Source organism: Crotalus tigris, unplaced genomic scaffold, assembly GCF_016545835.1.
Source record: "Crotalus tigris isolate CLP2741 ecotype Arizona unplaced genomic scaffold, ASM1654583v1 scf7180000017622.5263843, whole genome shotgun sequence".
Classification (NCBI taxonomy): domain Eukaryota; kingdom Metazoa; phylum Chordata; class Lepidosauria; order Squamata; family Viperidae; genus Crotalus; species Crotalus tigris.
This window is the reverse complement of record NW_024096517.1, coordinates 1859980-1882711: the sequence shown is the minus strand read 5'-3', so window position 1 is coordinate 1882711 and position 22732 is coordinate 1859980. Positions and strand designations below refer to the sequence as shown.

At 37.8% G+C, this 22732-nt stretch overlaps 1 protein-coding gene across 9 annotated transcripts in view; it reads right to left on the bottom strand.

Moving 5' to 3' along the window:
- The window catches only part of DIAPH2 (diaphanous related formin 2), a 245997-nt gene that overhangs the window by 202142 nt on the left and 21123 nt on the right, over nucleotides 1–22732 (bottom strand). For 7 of the 9 annotated variants that reach the window (XR_005555093.1, XM_039330175.1, XM_039330184.1 and 4 more), the window contains 3 exons: nucleotides 20754–20858; nucleotides 13989–14009; nucleotides 2380–2519 (listed from right to left, as the gene is read on the bottom strand). Coding sequence is in view for 8 of the 9 variants with exons in the window: in XM_039330175.1 (XP_039186109.1) it covers nucleotides 2380–2519; nucleotides 13989–14009; nucleotides 20754–20858 (266 nt within the window). In the remaining variant the exon portion in view is untranslated. The remainder of the gene's footprint in view (nucleotides 1–2379; nucleotides 2520–13988; nucleotides 14010–20753; nucleotides 20859–22732) is intronic. The other 2 variants (XM_039330138.1, XM_039330165.1) reach the window with 1 other exon arrangement.

Below are 22732 nucleotides of genomic sequence, written 5' to 3'. Positions count from 1 at the left end.
TCCAAAACATAAGGTGACAAAGAGAAGAAATGGCAATGAAAATACAAATGACCTACACATTAGTAATTGGCAGTTAATGCCATTTCCAATGGCCACAAAAAGTGTGGTTTGACTTTCATAACAGCCACGTCACAACCACAAAGTTGTCCTGTTCTTAAGATCACTAAGTTGTAGTTATTTATTAAATTTATAAGTCACCCAATTTTCCATGATTCTGGGCAGTTAGTCAAGGCAGAAGATATTCTATCCCATTCCATTATGTTGATAATGACTTTAGCTCCTGAAAGTAATACAATATATTCAGTCATTCATAATTTACTAATGAGATACCAGAAAACTATTCCCTTGTATAATTTCTATATTTTTAGATACAGTTTTTCTTCATTTGTGCTTTATTTGCATAAATCTTCATCTGTTTTCTATTTTTGTTTGTGTATAGATTTTTCTCCAAAAAGTCAAATGTGTTTTTTTTTTAAAAAAAAAATCTATTATGCAGGACCTCCTGAACTTTTCAAGAAAAAAACTACTAAATGAGAATTGGAAACAAGAATGTTATGGGAATACACAATGCTATTCTCAAAATCTGAGTTTATTTCCTAGTCTCTTCCTGCATATTTCAAACCCGTGTCCCTAGTGCTGAGTTACATAGTTTCTTTGTTTGCTGAAAATAAGCAGGAATTTTCAGAATAACAATGTCCTTCTGTATTTTTACAGCAACGCATTGATCATACAAGTGTAAGTAGAACTATGCTATTTTCCATGTATAAATTATTGCTAGGCAATGTAGTCATACAATATTTCCTTATTCAACTACCTCCCCCCAAAAAAAATACTGACAAATCACATGGAAACAAATATTATCCTTCTATCTGTCTGCCTCTCTGCCTCTCTGTCTGTCTGTCTATCTATCTATCTATCTATCTATCTATCTATCTATCTATCTATCTATCTATCTATCTATCTATCTATGTATCTATCTATCTATCTATCTATCTATCTATCTATCTATCTATCTATCTATGAGACCCATGGTGCTACAGTGGTTAGAATGCAGTATTGCAGACTAATTCTGCCGACTACCAGCAGTTCAATCCTGAGAGGCTCAAGGATCATGACCGACTCAAGCCTTCCATCCTTCCAAGGTCAATAAAATGAGGACCCAGATTGTTGGTGGCAACATGCTAACTCTGTAAACTGCTTAGAGAGGGCTGTAGAGCACTATGAAGCAGTATATAAGTCTGAGTGATAAGTGTTTGATCTAGCTAGCTAGCTAGCTATCTCCATATCTATCTATCTATCTATCTATCTATCTCCATATCTATCTATCCATCCATCCATCCATCTATCATTTATCTATCTATTTATCTATCTCTATATCTATCTATCCATCCATCCATCCATCATTTATCTATCTATTTCCATATCCATCCATCTGTCCATCTGTCTATTTGCACCAGGTTGGATTGACAATAAATTAGTTACCCAGATACAATAGGACTTGAATGAGATGCAGCACTTAACTAAGAGTAACTAATTTAGTCCAGAATCCAATTCATATTTTTTTGTTTGCTGGATAAATACATAGGAAAATCCAACTGGGATGGAATTCCACTTAGTATGGGTTGGATATGGGGAGGACAAAACAAACAACATCAATAGATTCACAGAGGTTGGTTATCCTTCGGAGGCTTCTTACATTTTCAATCACCCTTACTTTCATTTCGTGGATAATCTATGGGAAATTCTAACAGGAGTTACTTTTCAACTTCCTGTGAAGACAAGTGTTGCATTTCTGTAAAGCAGACTTGCCAAAATTCCTTGCATATCAAGTGATGCAAACTGTCAGGCCCAGTTTAATGTATTCCAATTACAAAGTTAAAGACAGCTTGAGGACAGGTTCGGAATGCAACAAGGCATAATATTAGCACACCGGCCATATGTTGGTGCATATAGAAGTATTCACAGCTTACCCATCAACAGCTTTAATATTCAGCCCTGTGCCTCATTTAACCAGAGGTAAATAACAGGATCAATCCCTTAAAATCTGAAGCTAAGAAAATAAAGAGTCTATCCTTCCAATACTCTTTCAATGAAAGTGACTTTATACAGTGTATGAAGATATAAATCCATAAGACTATTATTTTGGAGCAATTACTTTTAACAAGTCACTACCTCGTTTTAAAGACCTACTACTCGGCAGAGAACTAAGTAAGTAAATAAGATAATAGACAGCCCCCCACCCAAAAAACCCAACGCCCACTGAATATGTGGCTTTTTGATGTGGTTGGTGTAAATTCTACATTTTATTTCAACACGGCGTACAATATTTTACAGACTCCTACTTTGCGACACTTATGAATAACAATTCCCCAAACTTACCTTACTGGATTGCTTGTCAGAGACACCCGCAGAGATTCTAAGCAGTTGAGAAGTTTTTCTTCTGAGATACCTGATCGTAGTTCGTGGACATATTCCTGCGACGACAATGTGCACTCGTGTTTACTGTTTTTCAGGCCACCCTTAATGAGAAAAGAAAATCAAGTGATAAAATTATTTTGGGAAACAAGAGTTAGTTGGTGCATGTAATCGAAGAAAAGCAGGCAAGCTGCTTTATTGCCAGGCTTTACTTCTTAGTAAGTTCTCTACGTGCCCAATGAACTTAAAACTACATAACTCGGCAGATATAATTACTTACTTAACCAGGCTCATGATTAAGTTATAGGATTGTATAGTTCCCATCCCTTCATTTTCTTACAGACTTATCCTCTCACCCAACTTTAGCTGAGATCAAAGTTAGGACTGAATCAATTTAACCATGTAATTCTAATGACAGTCATAATTCTCATGGGAATTTGGTTTTAAGAAGATACTTTAAAAAAAAAAGCCTTAAATCCTTGGTTTCAAATCCCTTACAGAGCTACACGGTTAAAATGGGTGCCTTAAATTCGATGTGTGTTCTATATTCTATTAACGTGTTCTATTACATTTTGTATGTAGGAGAAGAGAATGGGCACATTATTTTTTTTTAAAAAAAAATACATTATATACATGTATGCAGAGAGAGAAAGCCTTCCCTGGTAAATGAGACAGGAAACAAAATCAGATGAGCTAAATCTACTTTATTGTAAGATTTCTGTCAATGCCGCCAACATCGGACGTTCTTGCTTGACAATATATGAAGATGCAGATATTTTCTATTTAACCTGTGTATTACTTTTAGAGTTAAAATTAGATGGTGCTGGAGGGGAGTGGGAAGAATGTGCTTGGGGACTAGTTAGCCATAACAATATCTCAGTAGAGTATTCTTCCAGGTTGGTTATAAGAGGTGATAAGTAATGGCGGTTATGGAACAGGAGGGAAAGTGCACTTCAAACTAATTGGAGAATGTGATTAATGACTGTTAAATGAAGGAGTGAGTTATGCTTAGATACTGTGTGTTTGGGGGAGGAGAATTCAGATTTTGGCTTCTTCTATGTACGTGCAGAAGCTATGTTGCTGTTAAAGATTGTTTAAGGAAAACAATGCCCCAAAGTTCTTTGAAGAGCTTCTTCTTTCGGAACCATGACAGTTACATTAATAGAATCTTGCAAGTTTGAGACTACAAACTTCCCACCAGCCACTTTTAACTGCTACACCTGTTAGGAGAGGCCCTTTCTCAATTTCTTTCTTTGACCATTAACCACCCTCTCTTGTTTGATTATTTCATAAGCAGCATCTCCTCCACCTGTTCCTCAAGATAACCATGCATCCATTACATAAACTTATATAATGAAGATTGGTCTAGAATTATCACCACTACACAACTAATGTTAAAATAAACACCAGACAACAAATATCAGCACTTTAATTGTCCCTTTTCTTACCGATAAAGACAGTAGACATTAATTTGGGTATCTCTAAAATATTAATTCTAGATGTATTATAGATTTATTTCTTCCCAAACATTAAAACTAGTATATTTGAATCACCACTGAAGAAAAGGACTCAAAAAGGCACCTATACTCAGAAAAGTTAACTGATATCAATTCTTATATATGATTAGAAAGCCCATTTCTTGAGGTACTCAGTCTTTGAAACGTCAAAATGTCTCGATTCTTGCCAATCGAGAGGCATCTAATCGTGTCTCTCTCTTACTTTTCAATCTTAAAGCAACTCTTGAATCCCCTACCATTACAAATAATAAACAATCATGAAGCTATTTCATTTGTTTAGGAGATGCTTTGACTCCAAAGACCTTCTCAATATACTTCTTAACCCCTCTGCATACCACCATTTGAATGCCACCAACCTAAGATTTTATTTGTTTCAGTTGAGAAGAATAACATATGGAGGAGAAAGGTTATTCTCAGTAGTAAATTTCCCCACTGTAACTTTTCTTCTAATCTGGCAGGAGAATCTGAAGCCCTAGAACTCTGGTCTAACTCCACATTTTGCATTCAGAGTATTAACACATGCTACGTTTCAGTATATAACCTGCTGGAAATTATGGGGTGTGTTTACACATGTACTAAGAAATGAAATGTGTTCGGTATACACAATGCCAAAAAAATATTTAAACAGATGTTCAAGTTTTACTGCAAAACTATTTTAAGATCCCTAAAATCTATATAGAGCAGTTTTCCCAATTATGTTTACTTTAATTAAACACACAAGGCTGTCAAATTTACATGTAAAAATAAAATTTCTGAGCTGCTTACTGGTTCATTTCTCTTCTATTGGATACTTGAGCTTACTTTAAAATCGTGACCTTCCAGCTCTATTCTATTCTATTCTATTCTATTCTATTCTATTCTATTCTATTCTATTCTATTCTATTCTATTCTATTCTATTCTATTCTATTCTATTCCTTATTCTATTTTATTCTTCCATTCCCCATTCCATTCCATTCCATTCCCTATTCTATTCTATTCTTTATTCTATTCTATTCTTCCATTCCCCATTCCATTCCACTCCATTCCCTATTATTCTATTCTATTCTATTCTATTCTATTCTATTCTATTCTATTCTATTCTATTCTATTCTATTCCCTATTCTATTCTATTCTATTCTATTTCATTCCATTTCTATTCTACTAATAATGAAGGTTATACCACAATAAGAAAATAAGCCATGTTTAATTTAATGAAGATGTCACAGCTGCCCAAACTAATATCAGTATATTAGCTATTGTAGTTTAGCTATAATGTTGGGGAAGCTTCAGATTGCCTATTTCAAGTAGTCCTAATCAGATCCAGATTTTTGCACCCTTTTAAGTCTATAATAATTTACCACAGGACTTTTATGATGAAGTGAGGGACAGAAAGTGAGAGCACAACTGCACACAGGGAAAGAGATTAATGCAGTCCAACACAGGCTGCCTTGCTATAGCCAGCTCCAATGAACACACATACACACTTTCACCTTTCTACCCATTACCTTGTAAGTTGTATCAAGAAGGCAAACATCCTTCACTGATGTTGATTCTCCATTACAGCCACATCATCGCATGTACAACAAGAGTTCAAGACCATTCATTTGAGGCAGGGCAAGAGGAACACGTTTAACCTCTAGACCGCTTCACATTTTTATATCTCCATTGATCAAAAGGGTCTGCATAATGCAAATGTACAAAGCCAATTATGGAGCACAAAAGTCAGAAGGCGGTATTAATTAGCGCTGGAGAAGAAAGAAAGTAATTTCACGTGTCAATAATAATTGCCCTGTCAGCATTTTTGGGTCGCTGTCCAGGAGCCCCTAGAGAGCTGCAACCTAACTTCCAAGCCCAGTTAATGAAAACAACCTAAGACATACAGTACATACATACATTTGTGTTATTATGTGTAGCAATATCAAAATCTACCACTCTGTGTAGTCCTAACATTCTTATTAGAATAACAGAGTAGTAGGCAGAAATAGGAGATAAAATCTTTAACACTGTAACCACCCAGAGTCATCTCATGGTGAGATGGCTGCAAATAAACTCAATAAATAATAATAATAATAATCTTAGAATTTATTTGTTTGTTTGTTTATTACATTTATTTGCTGCCCAGCTCGTATCCAACAATTCTGTTTGGCTTACAAATTTCTGTCTCAGTTCTATTAAAATGGCTGGAAACAACTGCCTAAACATTCCAGACGTATGAAGGGGATGAGAGAAACTACTTTATAAATATCTACCTATAGCAATAATAATTAAAAAATCTCATAACAAAATTAATTGATTTAAGAGGTGCCTGTACTGAATAACTTCAGAAAGCAAAGAGTGTTATGTCAAAGCTTGCAACTAATGTTACCTTCAAATAAGACCTGTGTCTGATAGACATGTCGTATATCAATATGCTGTACATGTTGTCATTTGTTAACCCAAATGCATTTCTAGACTCATTAAGGAAAAAGGTTTTAAATTATCTACAAAGCAATATGATTCTTGTTTATGTAGGAATAAGCAGGAAAGGAAGAGTCAGTTGGCTGTAGTGGTTAAGGAACCAGGTTAGAAGCAGAAGCCAATAGAAGCAGAAGCCAATAGATCAGTGGTTCTCAACCTTTCTAATGCCGCGACCCCATAATACAGTTCCCCATGTTGTGGTGACCCCCAACCACTTATATATCACCAGGTGCCAGGGGCGTGGCCAAAGAAAAGGGGGAAAAAATGGCGGACAGTCTTGTTTGGCGACCCCCGTGAAATGGTCGTTCGACCCCAAATGGGGTCCCGACCCACAGGTTGAGAACCATTGCAATAGATAAATGTACAACTCCCAGAATATTGTTGCAGGATCCAATCTGGGTTGGTCTTCCTAGCTTTTGAACTCATGCTGGAGCCCATCCTCAGGAAATTTCCCTCTACTGGAACATTTCAGAACATTCTGGTAGAGAGAAGTTCCCTCAGAATGGGTTTCAGCATGAATCCGAAAGTTAGGAAGATTAAAACTCTGGTCCTGGTGACCAACCCAGACTGGATTCTGCAACATAATAATAGCACAGTGGCATGTGAAGGGAATCAAATTCAGACCACATAACTACAATGATGTCAGAGAAAATAACAAAGATGGACTCATTCAATCTTCAGATCTTATGCCTGAGGGAATATCCAGGTTATCACATAGTTTATGCCTACTGACTCAAAGTTCTTCTAACCAGTTTCAAATAGTGAATGCATGTCTTATCTATTTTATCACAAAGCCATGTTTGACAGATGTCTCCTTCCTACCGAGTTGGTAGCAATGGAACTTGCTACATAACACAACTTTTTTCTTCTACTGAAATACCAACTAACCAGTATGCATCGTAGTGATTCTCCCAACTTTGATAGATAAGCAAACATCTCTTTATAAGAAGACTACATCATAGCTACAGCTCTAGTAAATTGCAGAAATTGGCTTATTTCAGAACACTGGTTATTATTAATAGACAATTCCTAAAGCTCCTTAGTTTGACATAGTCTGTGCCTGAATTTAATGAAGTCAAGTCAGATATTTTTTCACCCACAGCATCCCTAATAGGATTTGTATGTGTCTGATAGTTAATTATATCAGGGACCACCTCAAGCTCACTAATCCTTTTTGTGCATCTTTCAGCAGTTAGATGGAGGTATTTCGATTTGCACAACTGTATCAACCATTAAGACTATTAGAACTTAACAGAGTATAGAAAGATAATGAAGAAATTGAGAAACTCTATCACACAAGTCTTTCTGCAACTTCTTGAATTTATGGTACTAGCCTACCGAGAAGCATGCCTGCTGTTTGATCACTGTCTCAGACTCTCGTCCAAAAGTTGTTTTTTTTAAAGAGGCAAATGGACTTTCTTTGAAGACATTTCGCTTCTCATCCAAGAAGCTTCTTCAGGTCAACTAGAAGAACTAGAATCTTCTTGGATGAGAAACAAATTGTCTTCAAGGAATAACAAGAAAGTCCAGGTGCCTCTTGAAAAAGAACCTTTGGAATAAGCATGACCTGGATGATTGAGAATCTCCATAGATGCCTCAATTTCTTGTTTCAGTGATTGTGTTTTGATTCTGTTAAGGACATCTTTTAGCAGGCAACAGTACTTGGCCAACCTTTTCTGCATGCAGCAAGGTCACACTTTGTTATTACTAGGATGGGAGACAGCTATGAAAGGAAGTCTGTATCCCATACTCAAAACACAGACCTTTAAGTAGAAATGGCAGATCACTTCCATAACATTGTCAATAAAACTATATGAATGTTTCCTTAGTCATCAGTTACTGCTCTTAATTTGAAGATGCTTTTAGTTCTACTTCTGAAGGACACAGATACCATTATTCCAAAAGGATGGTTTTGTTTCAAATACATATTTAGGGAACACTGCAGAATGCCACCGTACAAAAGTAGCAACAATGGAAATGAGAGATAGTTTACTGCCCAAGCAGAAATAATGGTGTTTTCAAATTTGCATGCCATCTTGGTCTCTCTTACATCCAAGGGCAAAACATAAACCAAATTTAAATCTCAGGTTACCACACTAGGTAAGGATTTTTCTGTGTTATGCACGTTGCACAAAACCATACTTGAGAGTAAATTCCAATAGTATAAAGAGTTTTTAACTTCAGGTAATTCTGATACATACACACAAACCGATATTTATTCTAAATTATACTGCTTTCTTGGAAATGCCGTATATTTAGTCATTACTACTTTGCTTGGGATTTAACACTTAATGTCTTCAAGATTTAAACATGTTGGCATCATCCTTATGCACTACTAAAAGCTAAAAGAGATTTTTATTTTGGAACTAAGATTTCCCCATGCTGAATTTAAGCAGCCTGAGAAATACGTACATAAACCACTAAATTGTCAAAGGCAGTCCCTGAAAATAAACTTCCTAAAGTCAGACAGGCTTCCTCAATTCCCAGGGGAAACAAAAAAGAAAAAGAATACAAGGAAACAACATTTTGCAGCAAGTCACTGGCACCTTTGCAATTATTATGCCATTTTTAAATACACAGTGATAATTCAAGCATTTCCAGTTCTTTCAAAATTGATAGTCTTGGGGAAAAAGTGGTTTTCAAAATCCATTTTCAAAGCTTTTCACCTGCATATTCCCAACTGCTAGCCATAGTTCAAAGTGGATAATTCTCAACAGGATTACTGTCTCACAATGTTATTTTTGCTTGCAGCCTACCTATCATTATAACTCTGTTCAACTCCTTTTGCTATAGACATGCTAATATAAAATGCTAAACCCTGGACCTGTTTCTTTAATAGAGGATTCAGACGTAAGGAATCTGAGAAACGATTTAACCTCCAATTTTATTACTTAGCTGCTTATCTTTAATGAAATGTACAAAAATGCTAAGACCGGTACTTATTTTACATAGAAGGAAAAAAAATATTTATATTACTGCACAATATTTTACTTGGAGTACTTTACATCTCTTAAGTTCTTCCTAGCATGAATTTGCACCCCTGAACCAATTAAAGAGCTACCTTTCAAAATTACTCCGATTGCTCCATTGAACTATCTTCTTCACTATTATTAAAACATCCAACTTCTCTAATTGTGTTGTGTGCCACTAAATTCCATTTATGATTATTTCTGAGGACTTGGGGACTATAAATGAGAGTATAAAGTGCAGCAATAGGTGTTATGTTAATGTAACTCATCTTTCCACAACATAAAAAAATAACTTTCGGACCTCACTTAACCAAGTGGATTAAAATAATGTAAAGTATCAGTGCTGGTAAAATGAAATGTAGCCAGGGGCAAGAAAAAATAAAACAGAAAAATAAGAATCCCACCCTATTCCTTTCAAGAATGAATCTTAAGGAAGAATCCTTTCACCATTTGTCAACTGTGCCACCCAAGAAATATGTTTCAGACTATAAATTGGATTGAAATGTTACCAACGATCTGATGACTCACAAATTCTGTAACAACATTAAGAGCCATGCTGTGGAGATAGATGTGGCCCATTGTTTTACATCTTCCACTGCCAATCAGATTCTTAAAAGAAGCAGGATATGAGTACCACAAAGCCACTCTGTTTCTCTAGAATTGATGTACAGTCTCATGAAGAATAGAAAAAAAATATAAATGAAAAGAGGAACAGAGTAGAGTAGAGTAGAGTAGAGTAGAGTAGAGTAGAGTAGAGTAGAGTAGAGTAGAGTAGAGTAGAGTAGAGTAGAGTAGAATCTGGAAGGAACCTTGGAGGTCTTCTAGTCCAGTCCCCCATTCACGCAGGAGAACCTATACCATTTCAGACAAGTGACTGTCTTCTCAAAAATCTCCAGTGATGGAGCGTCCACAATTTCTGGAGGCAAGCTGTTTCACTGGTTAATTGTCCTCACTGTCAGGCAGTTTCTCCTTAATTCCAGGTTGCTTCTCTCTTTGGTCAGTTTCCAACCATTGTTTCTTGTCCTGCCCTCTGGTGCTTTGGAGAATAATTTGACCCCCTCTTCTTTGGGGCAGCCCCTCAAATACTGGAATATTGTTATCATGTATCCCCTGTTTCTTATTTTCTTTAGACTAGCCAAGCCTAAGTCCTGCACTGGGAATTCTTCTAGAAACCCCTCAATTTAAGAAGCCACTTAAAAGTGCTCACAAGTGACACTTGGTCTAGAGCAGTGGTTCTCAACCTTTCTAATGCCATGACCCCATAAAACAGTTCCCCATGTTGTGGTGACCCCCAAGTGGGTGGGGCCACCAATAAGAGGGAGTAGGACAGCTAGGGAAAAGGGAAAAAAATGGCGGACTGCGTTGTTTGGCGACCCCTGTGAAATGGTCGTTTGACCCCAAATGGGGTCCCGACCCACAGGTTGAGAACCACTGGTCTAGAGTTTAAGGCACCAGACTAGAAAGTGGGAGACTATGAGTTCAAGTCCCACCTTATCCATGAAAGCCAGTTGGGTCAGTCCCACTCTCTCAGCACTGCCCACCCCATATGGTTATTATTGTGTGGAGGAGGTGGGGTGTTGGATATGCTCGCTGCCTTGAGTTATTTGTAAAAATAATAAAAGCTGGATTCAAATAAATAAATAAAATCTATAGAATGACATTTGCGGAAGACTAGAAGTACAGCTCCACCCTACTTAATCCAGGCTACAATGAGATACCTCTGATTCCTGTCTAATTCTCATTCCTGTTTAATAGGATGGAAAACATTTGTTTCATTCCAATTATCTACTCTTTGATTAAAGCCAAGATCTAGACTCACTAGGATGTAAACATGCCATCTAGATCAGAGGTTCCCCAAACCCCAGTCCGGCATGCCAGCAACTGGTCTGACAAACAAGGAAAGCCCCATCTGTGGGATGCAGGCAGCACACAAAACCACGCACTCTCCGGTCTGCAGAAAACCTCGTGCCCAAAAGGTTGGGAATCTCTGATCTAGATGTAGTAGTTAAGCTGTTCGATTAGGATTGGTGGGGGGGGGTCAGTAAAGTCAACTGATTCATTTTGCCTGATCATTCTCTTTCAGCCAAATTCACCTAATCTGGTTATAGTGGTAAAGAAAATTGGTAGCTGGTTCATACCATGATGAACTACTGGAAGACAGATAGAATATAAATTTAAATTTTAATCTAATTTAGTCTAAGCTAAGAATACTATTGGCCACTGATTTCACTGTGATAATCGTGCCAAGATATGGGTTTTTTTCCCAACTTAAATTAGTTAACTTTCACTGTAATGTGTCCAACTTTTTAAGCTCAAGAGAGGCAATAAATTAACAGATCCTAAATAATTCATTATCAGTGAAAAAATAATGTTGCTACTAACAGCAATTAAGAAGCTTTATAATCAATGATTTATTTTTCTTCCTTTGCATTCAGTCCTTGTTCAGGATAAATTATACTTTCAAACATGATCTGGATGCAGTTTCACTGCCATTCCAAATTAGGGTTCAAAAGTATCCTTCCTTCCTTCCTCCCTCCCTCCCTCCTTCCTTCCTTCCTTCCTTCCTTCCTCCCTCCCTCCCTCCCTCCCTCCTTTTCATACACTTAACTGAAACTACAAAGGCATTTGATGACATTGTGTTTTAATTTATATACTGGTCAGGAAGGAAAAGATTAGTTATCCATGTTTCATCTCACACTAAAGCAGGGCTCATTTTTTCTCTGTGTGAATAGATGAAAAGAGTTAATTTCCTACTATAGCAATGGACCACTTCTTTGTGGCCACAACTCACCTCCTCAACCATGATGTTTCCAGTGATGTGATGAAGATGTGTTCCATTTTTTGATGAATTTTATCTATGGTAGGTGGCTGGATTTAAGGCTAAGAAAAAGAACTGGGAAGTCTCTGGGAGACAATCATTCCCATTCCCAAGAACAATTTTGGACTATTTTGGAAACTGGGGGAAATGGGTCCATAAGCTTTCTCTTCTAATCCTCCTTTTTAAAAAAGAGAAAGAGAATAAACTTAAAGCGCACCAGGTGGAACACAGTAAGCAGCCTACGATTATCTATCCCTGTGCTGCTAGATAAAGTGGGGCATTTAATTAATTAATCAGGGTAATGGCTTGCTACAGGAGCTGTGGGTGCTCCATCACTGGACAGTTTTAAGAAGAGATTGGGCAATCTTTTGTCTGAAATGGTATAGGATCTCTTGCTTCAACTGGGAGTTGGACTAGAAGACCTCCAAGGTCCCTTCCAAATCTGCTATTCTGAAAGTATTTATAGTAGCCAGAGATGGCTCTGCTTTAGCTCAATACTCACAACTGAAGCATGCCAGCCTATTCTTTTGTCTCTTTATCCACAGCAATATTCCAAGATGTCCTATTAAATCGACTGAGGATTCACGAGAAGTGAACGCAGCTGCCTATAAACAAACCGCTTTCTTAACATTTAATGTTTAGACTGAAATCTTGTGATGATGCCTCTGATATATATTTCCTATATTTAGGCTTGCACTGACTTTCAAATTAGCTTTTTGGGAGACTGCAAAATCAGAAGAAGAAAACCTCATTATTCACTACGATCCAACCATCACTTTGGCATTTTAATTTGCAGACTGTTCCTTGCAACTGCAGAACTGCTTTCTTTCGAGGGTTTAACACTCTAATTTATTTTATTTATTAATCCCCATTAATATTCCATTAAAGTGCTTTTAAGAGACTTACAATAAAAATGAGAACACAAGTACACCAATCAAAAGCATTAATAAGATAAAAGATATAACTTATTTCCATCTGATTAAATCCTTCTTAACAACTGAAAACTCTTAAAACTATCTTCAAACATTTTCTAAAAGCTAAAAGTGTCAGCTAATCTCAAGGTCGATCCAGAGGAGGAACTATGACTGGGAATGTAATTTTCCAGTCCCAAACCTTTTATCTGGCAGCATCTGAAGCATCCCCTCTCTACTGCAACTTTGACAATGGACAAAATTGACTCTTATCTGGCATCAATTTAGTATTGACCTTCAGTTGATTTCTTGAGCTGAATATATCTTCTGTACTATAAATGGTCCTTATTTACTGTGCCTAACAAGTTACTTTTCCAGTCCCACCTAAAAGTCTCAGGATCAAAGATTAAAATCACACAATTGCTATAAATGCACCCACACGTAGCATAAGGTTCCTTACCAAAATTTGGGATTTAAATCAGGAGTGCATACTTTATCTTACAGCTATTAAACCTAATGCATTTGGTTCCCTACAATATGTAATCCATTCTTATATCAGCACACCACAAATAGAAAAATAAATGGAACCTGTTAGTGATCAATCAGTCAGTTTAAGACTGGAATTGATTTTTATTAATCTTGACATTCTCAGTTCATCAAATTTTCAATTATCTCCTCTCAAGGCTTCATTTGTATTTAACAGACCCACAGACTGATCACAGGAAAATTGGGATGAAAATACTTAAATTTGATTTCATTATCCTAAATGTATAGGTCAGAATTATGTCGAAGATGAATCTACTATAGCAAATTAAAGAGACATGCAAATAGTTGATATAAGGTATAATACTGGCAAACAATCTAATTTTACTAGTGTTATAGCATGCATTTTAAGTTATGACAGACAACAGATATACTCACCGGAACTTTACTTCCAATTATCTGCATGCAGTGATCAACGGAGAGAAGTGATAGCAATAAATAAAAACAAAACACAAAAAAGGTACAATAAATAAGCTGAAGCATTTCACACAACCCACCAAGTGTTTAGGATTTAGTAAATTGTTAAAAGATGATTAAAATTAAAGCAGAAATATTCGTAAACAAGCAAGTCCATGAATTATAAAAACAGATACCTTAATTGCATATATTCATAACAGATTAATATAACAAAGAGGACTTGTTTGATTAAGAACACGGTGTATATTAGTGCATGCATGCAAACAGTGAAGAATTCATTAGGCACACATTTTCACAAAACTGCCTCTTTTTCCTGGGAAAAGCTTGTTACAGGTTAAGACAGCTGCAGCCAGCAGACTAAATTGCAATAGTACTTTTATTATGCTTTCACTCTAAAATTTAAATGGCTGTCTGTTTTCATTCAGTGCATCTATATAGAATGCCAGTCATAATAAAGAGTTGCATTGTGTTCATTTTGCAATTTACAATTAATTACTATATATAATTCTATGTTCCTACTTTTTGAAAACAAGGTGATTAGAATACAAGATAATTCTCTTTTTGCAATTATCACGCCAAAGGGTTCACAACAGGAGAAAACTGTGCTGCTGACTCAATTCTAGACCTGATTTCTAAAGAGACTGGATAGAAGAAAGATGTAGTTTGAAATAATAAGAAAGAGCAAAATCAGTCAATCTATCTATCTGTCTATCTATCTATCTATCTATCTATCTATCTATCATCTCTCTCTCTCTCTCTCTCTGTCTCTCTGTCTCTCTGTCTCTCTCTCTCTCCATCTCCATCTCCATCTCCATCTGTCTATCCATGGCTCTTGTAGCACAAAGAGATGTTTGCTTCACCATTGTTCTAGCTCAGTGTTTCTCAACCTTGATAATTTTAAGGCATGTGGACTTCAACTCCCAGAATTCCACAGCCAGCAATGCTGTATCTTTTGCCAACTATTACCAGATGGAATGTTATTGATCAGAGGAGATATCTGATACAGAGAAAACATTTTAATGCAGTCATGCAATGGAATACAGACTTAAGAGGCCAAATGCGTGCCAGAAACATCTGAGTTCAAGTCCCCATTTAAATATAGGGCTTTCAAATTCAAATACCTGAAGAATTGTCTAACTGCAACAAGGATTAGCCTGTTCCACTCTCACAGACAAGACGGGCATGCTAAAGACCCAGCAAGAAAAGGAATTGACTATGTATATTTCCTGGTAAAATACATGGGAAAATCCCACTTAGGGTTAGGGTTAGGTCTCCATGAATTCAGAGAGCAAAATGGACATTGCCAATGGATTCGTAACCTATCAGTATTCTTAGGAGGGCATTGACTTTACCAGCCTGCTCTATCTATGTTTCCTGGGAAAATACATGGAAAAATCCCATTGGGGGAAAATCCCACTTAGGGTTAGGGTTAGGTCTCCATGAATTCAGAGAGCAAAATGGACATCGCCAATGGATTCATAGCACATAAGTATGTTTAGGAGGGCATTTACTTTTCAGGCCTGCTCTATCTATGTTTCCTGGTAAAAAACATGGGAAAATCCCATTGGAGGAAAAACCCACTTAGGGTTAGGGTTAGGTCTCCATGAATTCGGACAGCAAAATGGACATCACCAATGGATTCATAGCCCATCAGTATGCTTAGAAGGGCATTGACTTTTCAAGCCAGCTCTATCTATGTTTCCTGGGAAAATACATGGAAAAATCCCATTGGGGGCAAAACCCACTTAGGGTTAGGGTTAGGTCTCCATGAATTCGGACAGCAAAATGGACATCGCCAATGGATTCGTAGTGCATCAGTATGCTTAGGAGGGCACTGACTTTCCAAGTCTGCTCTATCTATGTTTCCTAGGAAAATACATGGGAAAATCCCATTGGGGGCAAAACCCACTTAGGGTTAGGGTTAGGTCTCCATGAATTCAGAGAGCAAAATGGACATCGCCAATGGATTCGTAGCGCATCAGTATGCTTAGGAGGGCATTGACTTTCCAAGTCTGCTCTATCTATGTTTCCTGGGAAAATACATGGGAAAATCCCATTGGGGGCAAACCCCACTTAGGGTTAGGGTTAGGTCTCCATGAATTCGGAGAGCAAAATGGACATCGCCAATGGATTCATAGCACATCAGTATGCTTAGGACGGAAATGACTTTTCAAGCCAGCTCTATCTACGTTTCCTGGGAAAATACATTGGAAAAGCCGATTGGGGGAAAAACCCACTTAGGGTTAGGGTTAGGTCTCCATGAATTCGGAGAGCAAAATGGACATCGCCAATGGATTCATAGCACATCAGTATGCTTAGGATGGAAATGACTTTTCAAGCCAGCTCTATCTACGTTTCCTGGTAAAATACATGGGAAAATCCCATTGGAGGAAAAACCCACTTAGGGTTAGGGTTAGGTCTCCATGAATTCGGACAGCAAAATGGACATCGCCAATGGATTCATAGCCCATCAGTAGGCTTAGAAGGGCATTGACTTTTCAAGCCAGCTCTATCTATGTTTCCTGGGGAAATACATGGAAAAATCCCATTGGGGGCAAAACCCACTTAGGGTTAGGGTTAGGTCTCCATGAATTCGGACAGCAAAATGGACATCGCCAATGGATTCGTAGTGCATCAGTATGCTTAGGAGGGCATTGACTTTCCAAGTCTGCTCTATCTATGTTTCCTGGGAAAATACATGGGAAAATCCCATTGGGGGCAAAACCCACTTAGGGTTAGGGTTAGGTCTCCATGAATTCAGAGAGCAAAATGGACATCGCCAATGGATTTGTAGCACATCAGTATGCTTAGGACGGAAATGACTTTTCAAGCCAGCTCTATCTACGTTTCCTGGGAAAATACATTGGAAAATCCAATTGGGGAAAAATCCCACTTAGGGTTAGGGTTAGGTCTCCATGAATTCGGACAGCAAAATGGACATCGCCAATGGATTCGTAGCCCACCAGTATCCTTAGGATAGCATTGACTTTTCAAGCCTGCTCTATCTATCTTTCCTGGGAAAATACATGGGAAAATCCCATTGGGGGAAAATCCCACTTAGGGTTAGGGTCAGGTCTCCATGAATTCAGAAAGCAAAATGGACACCTCCAGTGGATTTGTAGCTCATCAGTATGCTTAGGAGGCCATTGACTTTTTGAGTCCGTCTTTTTTTCGGTGGCTCCTGATGTGCTACAGTCTACATCAGGGATCCCCAACCCCCGGTCCGTGGACCGGCACCGGGCCGCAGCATACCAGCAACCAGGACACGCAAACAAGTAAAGCCCCATCCACTGGATCAGGGAGCACATGAAACCATGCCCCCTCTGGTCCACAGAATCGGTCCCTGGTCCCCCAAAAGTTGGGGGCCTCGGGTCTACACTACCATATTTTAATGCATTGTTTATTTATTTATTTTGAAGCACTGAAGTGCTTTCCCATTCACAGGAAATTGACAGCTGTAGCTGCATCACAGCTAACTGGTACCTATCTACACCCTAATAAAAGTTTTGATGCTTGGAAATGTTTGCTTTCCCACGATGGAATTTTTCTTCCCCCAGTTCATTCTTTTTCTACCAAATCCAATGGATGAAGTGATATACTTGTAGAAATGAGGTGGAAGGGACGATAATTTGCAATTCTAGAAGCTTAGGGAATGCAGTACTGCAGGCCACTTTAGCTGATTGTGTTCAGCAGGTCAGCGGTTCAAATCTCACCGGCTCAAGGTTGACTCAGCCTTCCATCCTTCCAGGATAGGTAAAATGAGGACCCAGATTGTTGGGTGCAATGTAAAAATATATATATACATTGCTTACTGGCGTACACCGCTTAGAGAGTGCTTGCACTTAAAGCGGTATATAAGTCTCATAAATAAATAAATAAATGCTTTTATTTATGTTTGTCCTGTTTTGCACTTTGCGTAACATTGCTTACCCCAAAAAGGGACCAGCCTGATGGATACTAATGCATGTATATATGTACAGTTGAGTATGCTATTAAAATGTTTGCATGTGTTCAACTGTGCATTTGGAGCTGCTTGCTTTCTGTTCTCTATTTACAAAAAAACTGGGCAAACATGTGCCTAATCTCATTTATGAAGTTTGCTTTAATATAACACATGAGTATTCATATAGCGTTATCTCCATTCTGCATTCCGATTTAGTTAGGTTAGAATTATTCTAATTCTGCCTTTAGGTATTTGAAAAAGGGAACGGAATACTCAAGCTTGTGTTCGCCAAATCACCTTGCTACAAACAATACAGTAACTTGAGCACAAAACTGAGTAAAGATTTGGCGGGTTTTGGTTTCAAAGAAAAGCCATATCCATTGCATAATTCTGTCTAAAATAGGCTAGGGGCAAAAGCACTTATCAGTTGAAACATATTTCTGCCCCTGGATAACCAAGCAAATTAAAGAATGTGAAATCTATCCATTCTGATTGTGGTACCAGCTTGTAAAATTTTTAACAAAAAATGAAGAAGAGAAGCTGTCGCTATTGTTTTCATCTCTGCCATGTTTCCTATTTTGCTTGTTTGTTAGGTATAGCAAAAGATATTTTGTACATAGGATGATATCTGAGAAAACCTACAATCTTAAGTAGTTGGAGCCTGATATTAATAGGATTGTGTTATTTACAATCCCAGTGCTGTTTTTTTTCTCCATCAATATAGGAAAATGCTACAGTGGATACAAATAGTCCTTGATTTATGATCATAGTTGAGTCCAAAATTTCGGTTGCTAAGCGAGACACGTGTTAAGTGAGTTTTCCCCTCATATTACGACCTTTCTTGCCACAGTGGTTAAGTCAATCTCTGCAGTTGTTAAATTAGGAACATGGTTGTTAAGTGAATCTGACTTCCCCATTGACTTTGATTGTCAGAAGGCTACATAAAGCGAGCGCAGGACACTGCAACCGTCATAAATACGAGTCAGTTGCCAAGCATCTGAATTTTGATCACGTGACTATCGGGATGCTGCCATGGTCGTAAGTGTGAAACATGGTCTTAAGTCACTTTTTTTCAGTGCCGTTGTAACTTTGAACTGCTGTAAATCAAGGACTATCTTTTCGGTGTGGTAGTTTGGAAGTCATCAAATGCATATTTCTGTTAGCAGAACACGAGCAATGTCGCTTTAAAGGCAGGGATGCCCAACCCCCAGACCACCACTGGTCCGTGGCCCATTTGGAACCGGGCCACGCAAGTGGCAGGCCGGTACACACATGTGTGTGCGCAGTTTGACTTGTGCAAGTGGTGGGCCGGCACATGTGCACACATGCACACAGCTCAACTTGAGGAAGTTGAGCTGCCCACACTTGCACATACACACCGTCCTGCTGCTCACGTAAGTTCAGCTGCACCCACCCCTGACCCCAAAAGTTCAGTTGCCCCCTTCCCCTCTCCCTCCCTCTTCGCCTTTGTGCGCCCAAGGCACAAAGTTTGGGGTCTGTTGCCTTAAGGTCCTGTCAAAATCCCATCTCTCTTGAATACAGCATTTTTATAAATGTATCTGAAATACAGTACTTTTAAGACTTGAGAACAAAATGAGTTGCAGGAAGTCCTCAGCTTACAACTGCTTGTATAAGCAACAGTTCAAATTTACAATAGCACTGGGAAAAAAGTGACTTAGAACCGGTTCTCGCACTTATAACCACTGCAGCATACCCACGGTCATAACTGGCTGCAGCATTCTGCAGTCGCTGATTAGCATTTGCAAACTTCCCAGATGGCTTCTGACTAGCCAAGTCAATGGCGGAATGACTCCATGAGTCCTTTAAAAACTGCAGGGATTCACTTAACAACCCTCGCAAAATAGATGACGAAATCTGGTGTGACTCAGTTAACAACCAGTTTATAACTGACATTATCAGCTAAAATTCTGATCCAGCTGTGATCAAGGACTGCCTGTTCCGTGTAATTCCACAGGCAAGGAATTTATTGGCCTAGAACTACAATTTGTTTCAAGGCATGAAAAAACAAAAAACAAAAAAGTTTCCAATTTGAGTTCAACACAACCAAACCGACAACAGACTGTTTTATTAGCCCTTGAAAGGTGTTTACTGCTCGGCCTTGTATCTTGTATTTTAAAGCCATTGATTAGACTCGAGAACCTTTTGTAAAAGCGACTTCGCAAAGAAAGTGTTGCTTGCACAATTCTTGCAGAATTTTACGTATACTAACAATCATAGATAGGATTCCTCTTGGATCCAAACAGATTTGAACATCACGAGACAGGAGAGGAAACATCCCAAGAAAAAAGAGCATAGGAAAATGAAATCATTGATCCCAGCAGGTTTTTTTTTTAAAAAAAAATTGCACCAAATTTATAGCATCAGTCAACAGGAAGGCAGTTAGGAAAGATATTTTTGCACCTTAAATCAGAAACTCCCAAGTTTTATTTTTATTTTGCTATCATGCATGCGAGAGACACTGTGGAAAAAGCTTGATAATTATTCCAGAGCAGTGGATTTAAAATACTTATTAGTTTACTGTAAAGAGAGAATCATGTTTCAAATTGCTATCAGGTTGTGAGATATGCAATACATTCTAATTAAGGCTTTTTATCTACCCTTGAAGGCATTTTAAAGGATTTCAGCAAGGAAGCTTTGTAGATGCTCTTAATAATGATAAACTGAAGCAGAAATTTGGAGATTTGGGTTGAAAACTACAGATGTTGTTAAGAGTATTAGTCTGACCTATCTTAGGAAACGAGGAAGGCACAAATTCTACTTACAGATTTGGCAGTTGCGGAAATGTACTGGACAACCATTTCACGTTTTGTGGTCAAATCTTTATTCCGTAAAGGAGCTTTTCGTTCTTCATTTAGATTCATGTCTTCCTATAAATAAATAGGCATAACATTGCCAAGATTGGATTATTATGTCATAGTTTTACTTAATCTTCACGACTGCAGATGCTAAGAATCGCTCTACATCTAGGCAGAATATAGGGCTGACTGCTTTACTTGAGTCAGGCTATTCCTCATCATTATCCTAAGCTATTAGTTTATGGAAACAGCTTTAATGTACACTTCAAACTCTTCTTTTTTAGCCCCCATATCATACCCAAAGCCAAGACCGGAATTAGTGCAGGACAGGGAAGAGATATGTGTCTCAGCTCAAAAATTGTTCTAACAAGTCATCAAGGAATTATTTATTCCAACAGAAATTGAGAAGGGCTGGAAAACAGTATAAAGACTGAAGGCAGCCATTTTCTCTATTTTCTCTACTACCCCATTAATTTGCACATTAAAACAGTGGACAACATTTTGAAAACAGTGTTAACATAACTTGCATTAAACATGGCTCCCAACATTGTCTTCTGGAAGGATGTATCCCAGATTTTAAAATACTTAGCACTTAGGAATGATTATGATAAATGTAATTTGATGGTGAGCATAAATAACTATCAGTCTTACATTTAAGCAGCATATTTAATGTGTGACAACAGATGCACACATACATACATACATATAGAATACATATACATTTTTGTTTACTTCAGAATTTCAGTCAGTCTTAGACCAGTCGAAGCAATGTATCCATTAATGCTCTGAGTGCTTATAAATCTATCTTAAGAGTCAGTAAATAAAATTTAAGACAAAACTAAAATATGTTTATAAAACAACTTGTCTAGAAATCCATTTGGAATAAAGACCAAATGGAACAAACCTATCTCTAGATTACAAAGTAGTATCTAAAATTGTATAAAATGGGTAGCATCTAAAATTACAAAAATGTGACAGTAACTAAAATTTACATAAAATGTGATGACATATTAAATTAGAAAAAAGTGATATCAAAGACTAGACACGACCTTTGTAGACACTACCTAGTATATGTATCTAGAGGTTATTACATTTTATAGCAATAGCATTAGAGTTATATACCACTTCACAGTGCTTTACAGCCCTTTCTAAGTGGTATACAGAGTCAGCCTATTGCCCCCAACAATCTGGATCCTCATTTTACCAACCTCGGAAGGATGGAAGGCTGAGTCAAGTCAAACTGCTGGCAGTCGGCAGAATTAGCCTGCAATACTGCATTCTAACCACTGTGCCACCAGGGGTCTTTAGCTATTGCATCTGCATAGCAAGAACAAGGTTCATGAGGGGTCTGGTGGATCCCACATGCTGTGGTGTAAAAACCAAGCTACATGCATTGTAATAAAAGTCAATTTATCTATGACTAACATCTCGGCATAGGCCAACTCTGAGCAACCAAGGTATCTGCTGATCAGAAGGAAGATCAATCTGGTACAAGTTTTGCTATAAAAAGAGCAATGAAGAAGAACATTCTCTGTGGTTTCCAGAAAGACAAAGGCAGGGTCTTTCAGAGCTGGCTCTTTTCTTATATGTGACATCTGATACTGCCGAGGGGAAAATATGGCATTGGGCAAGAGAAAAAGCTTGTCAGGAGTTGGGTGTTTCTAGTTTAAACCATTTCAGAATTTTTAAAAGAACAGAATTCATTAAAAATCTAAATTTATGACACAAAAACACGGGCTGGACTGTTCAAAAAAACAGGAAGTCTGACAAAAATGTCATACTGTAAGATCTATTAACTAGAATAGATTGTTTTTCTTCTTAAGCAGGCTTTGAGAGAAGACTGCTTGCAATTGCTTTACTACTTGGATTCTTCAGTTCCGTGGTATGTAAAACTGGACATGAAGTGGGATACGGAAGCCCCAAGAAATTCACGAGAACGCATTCGC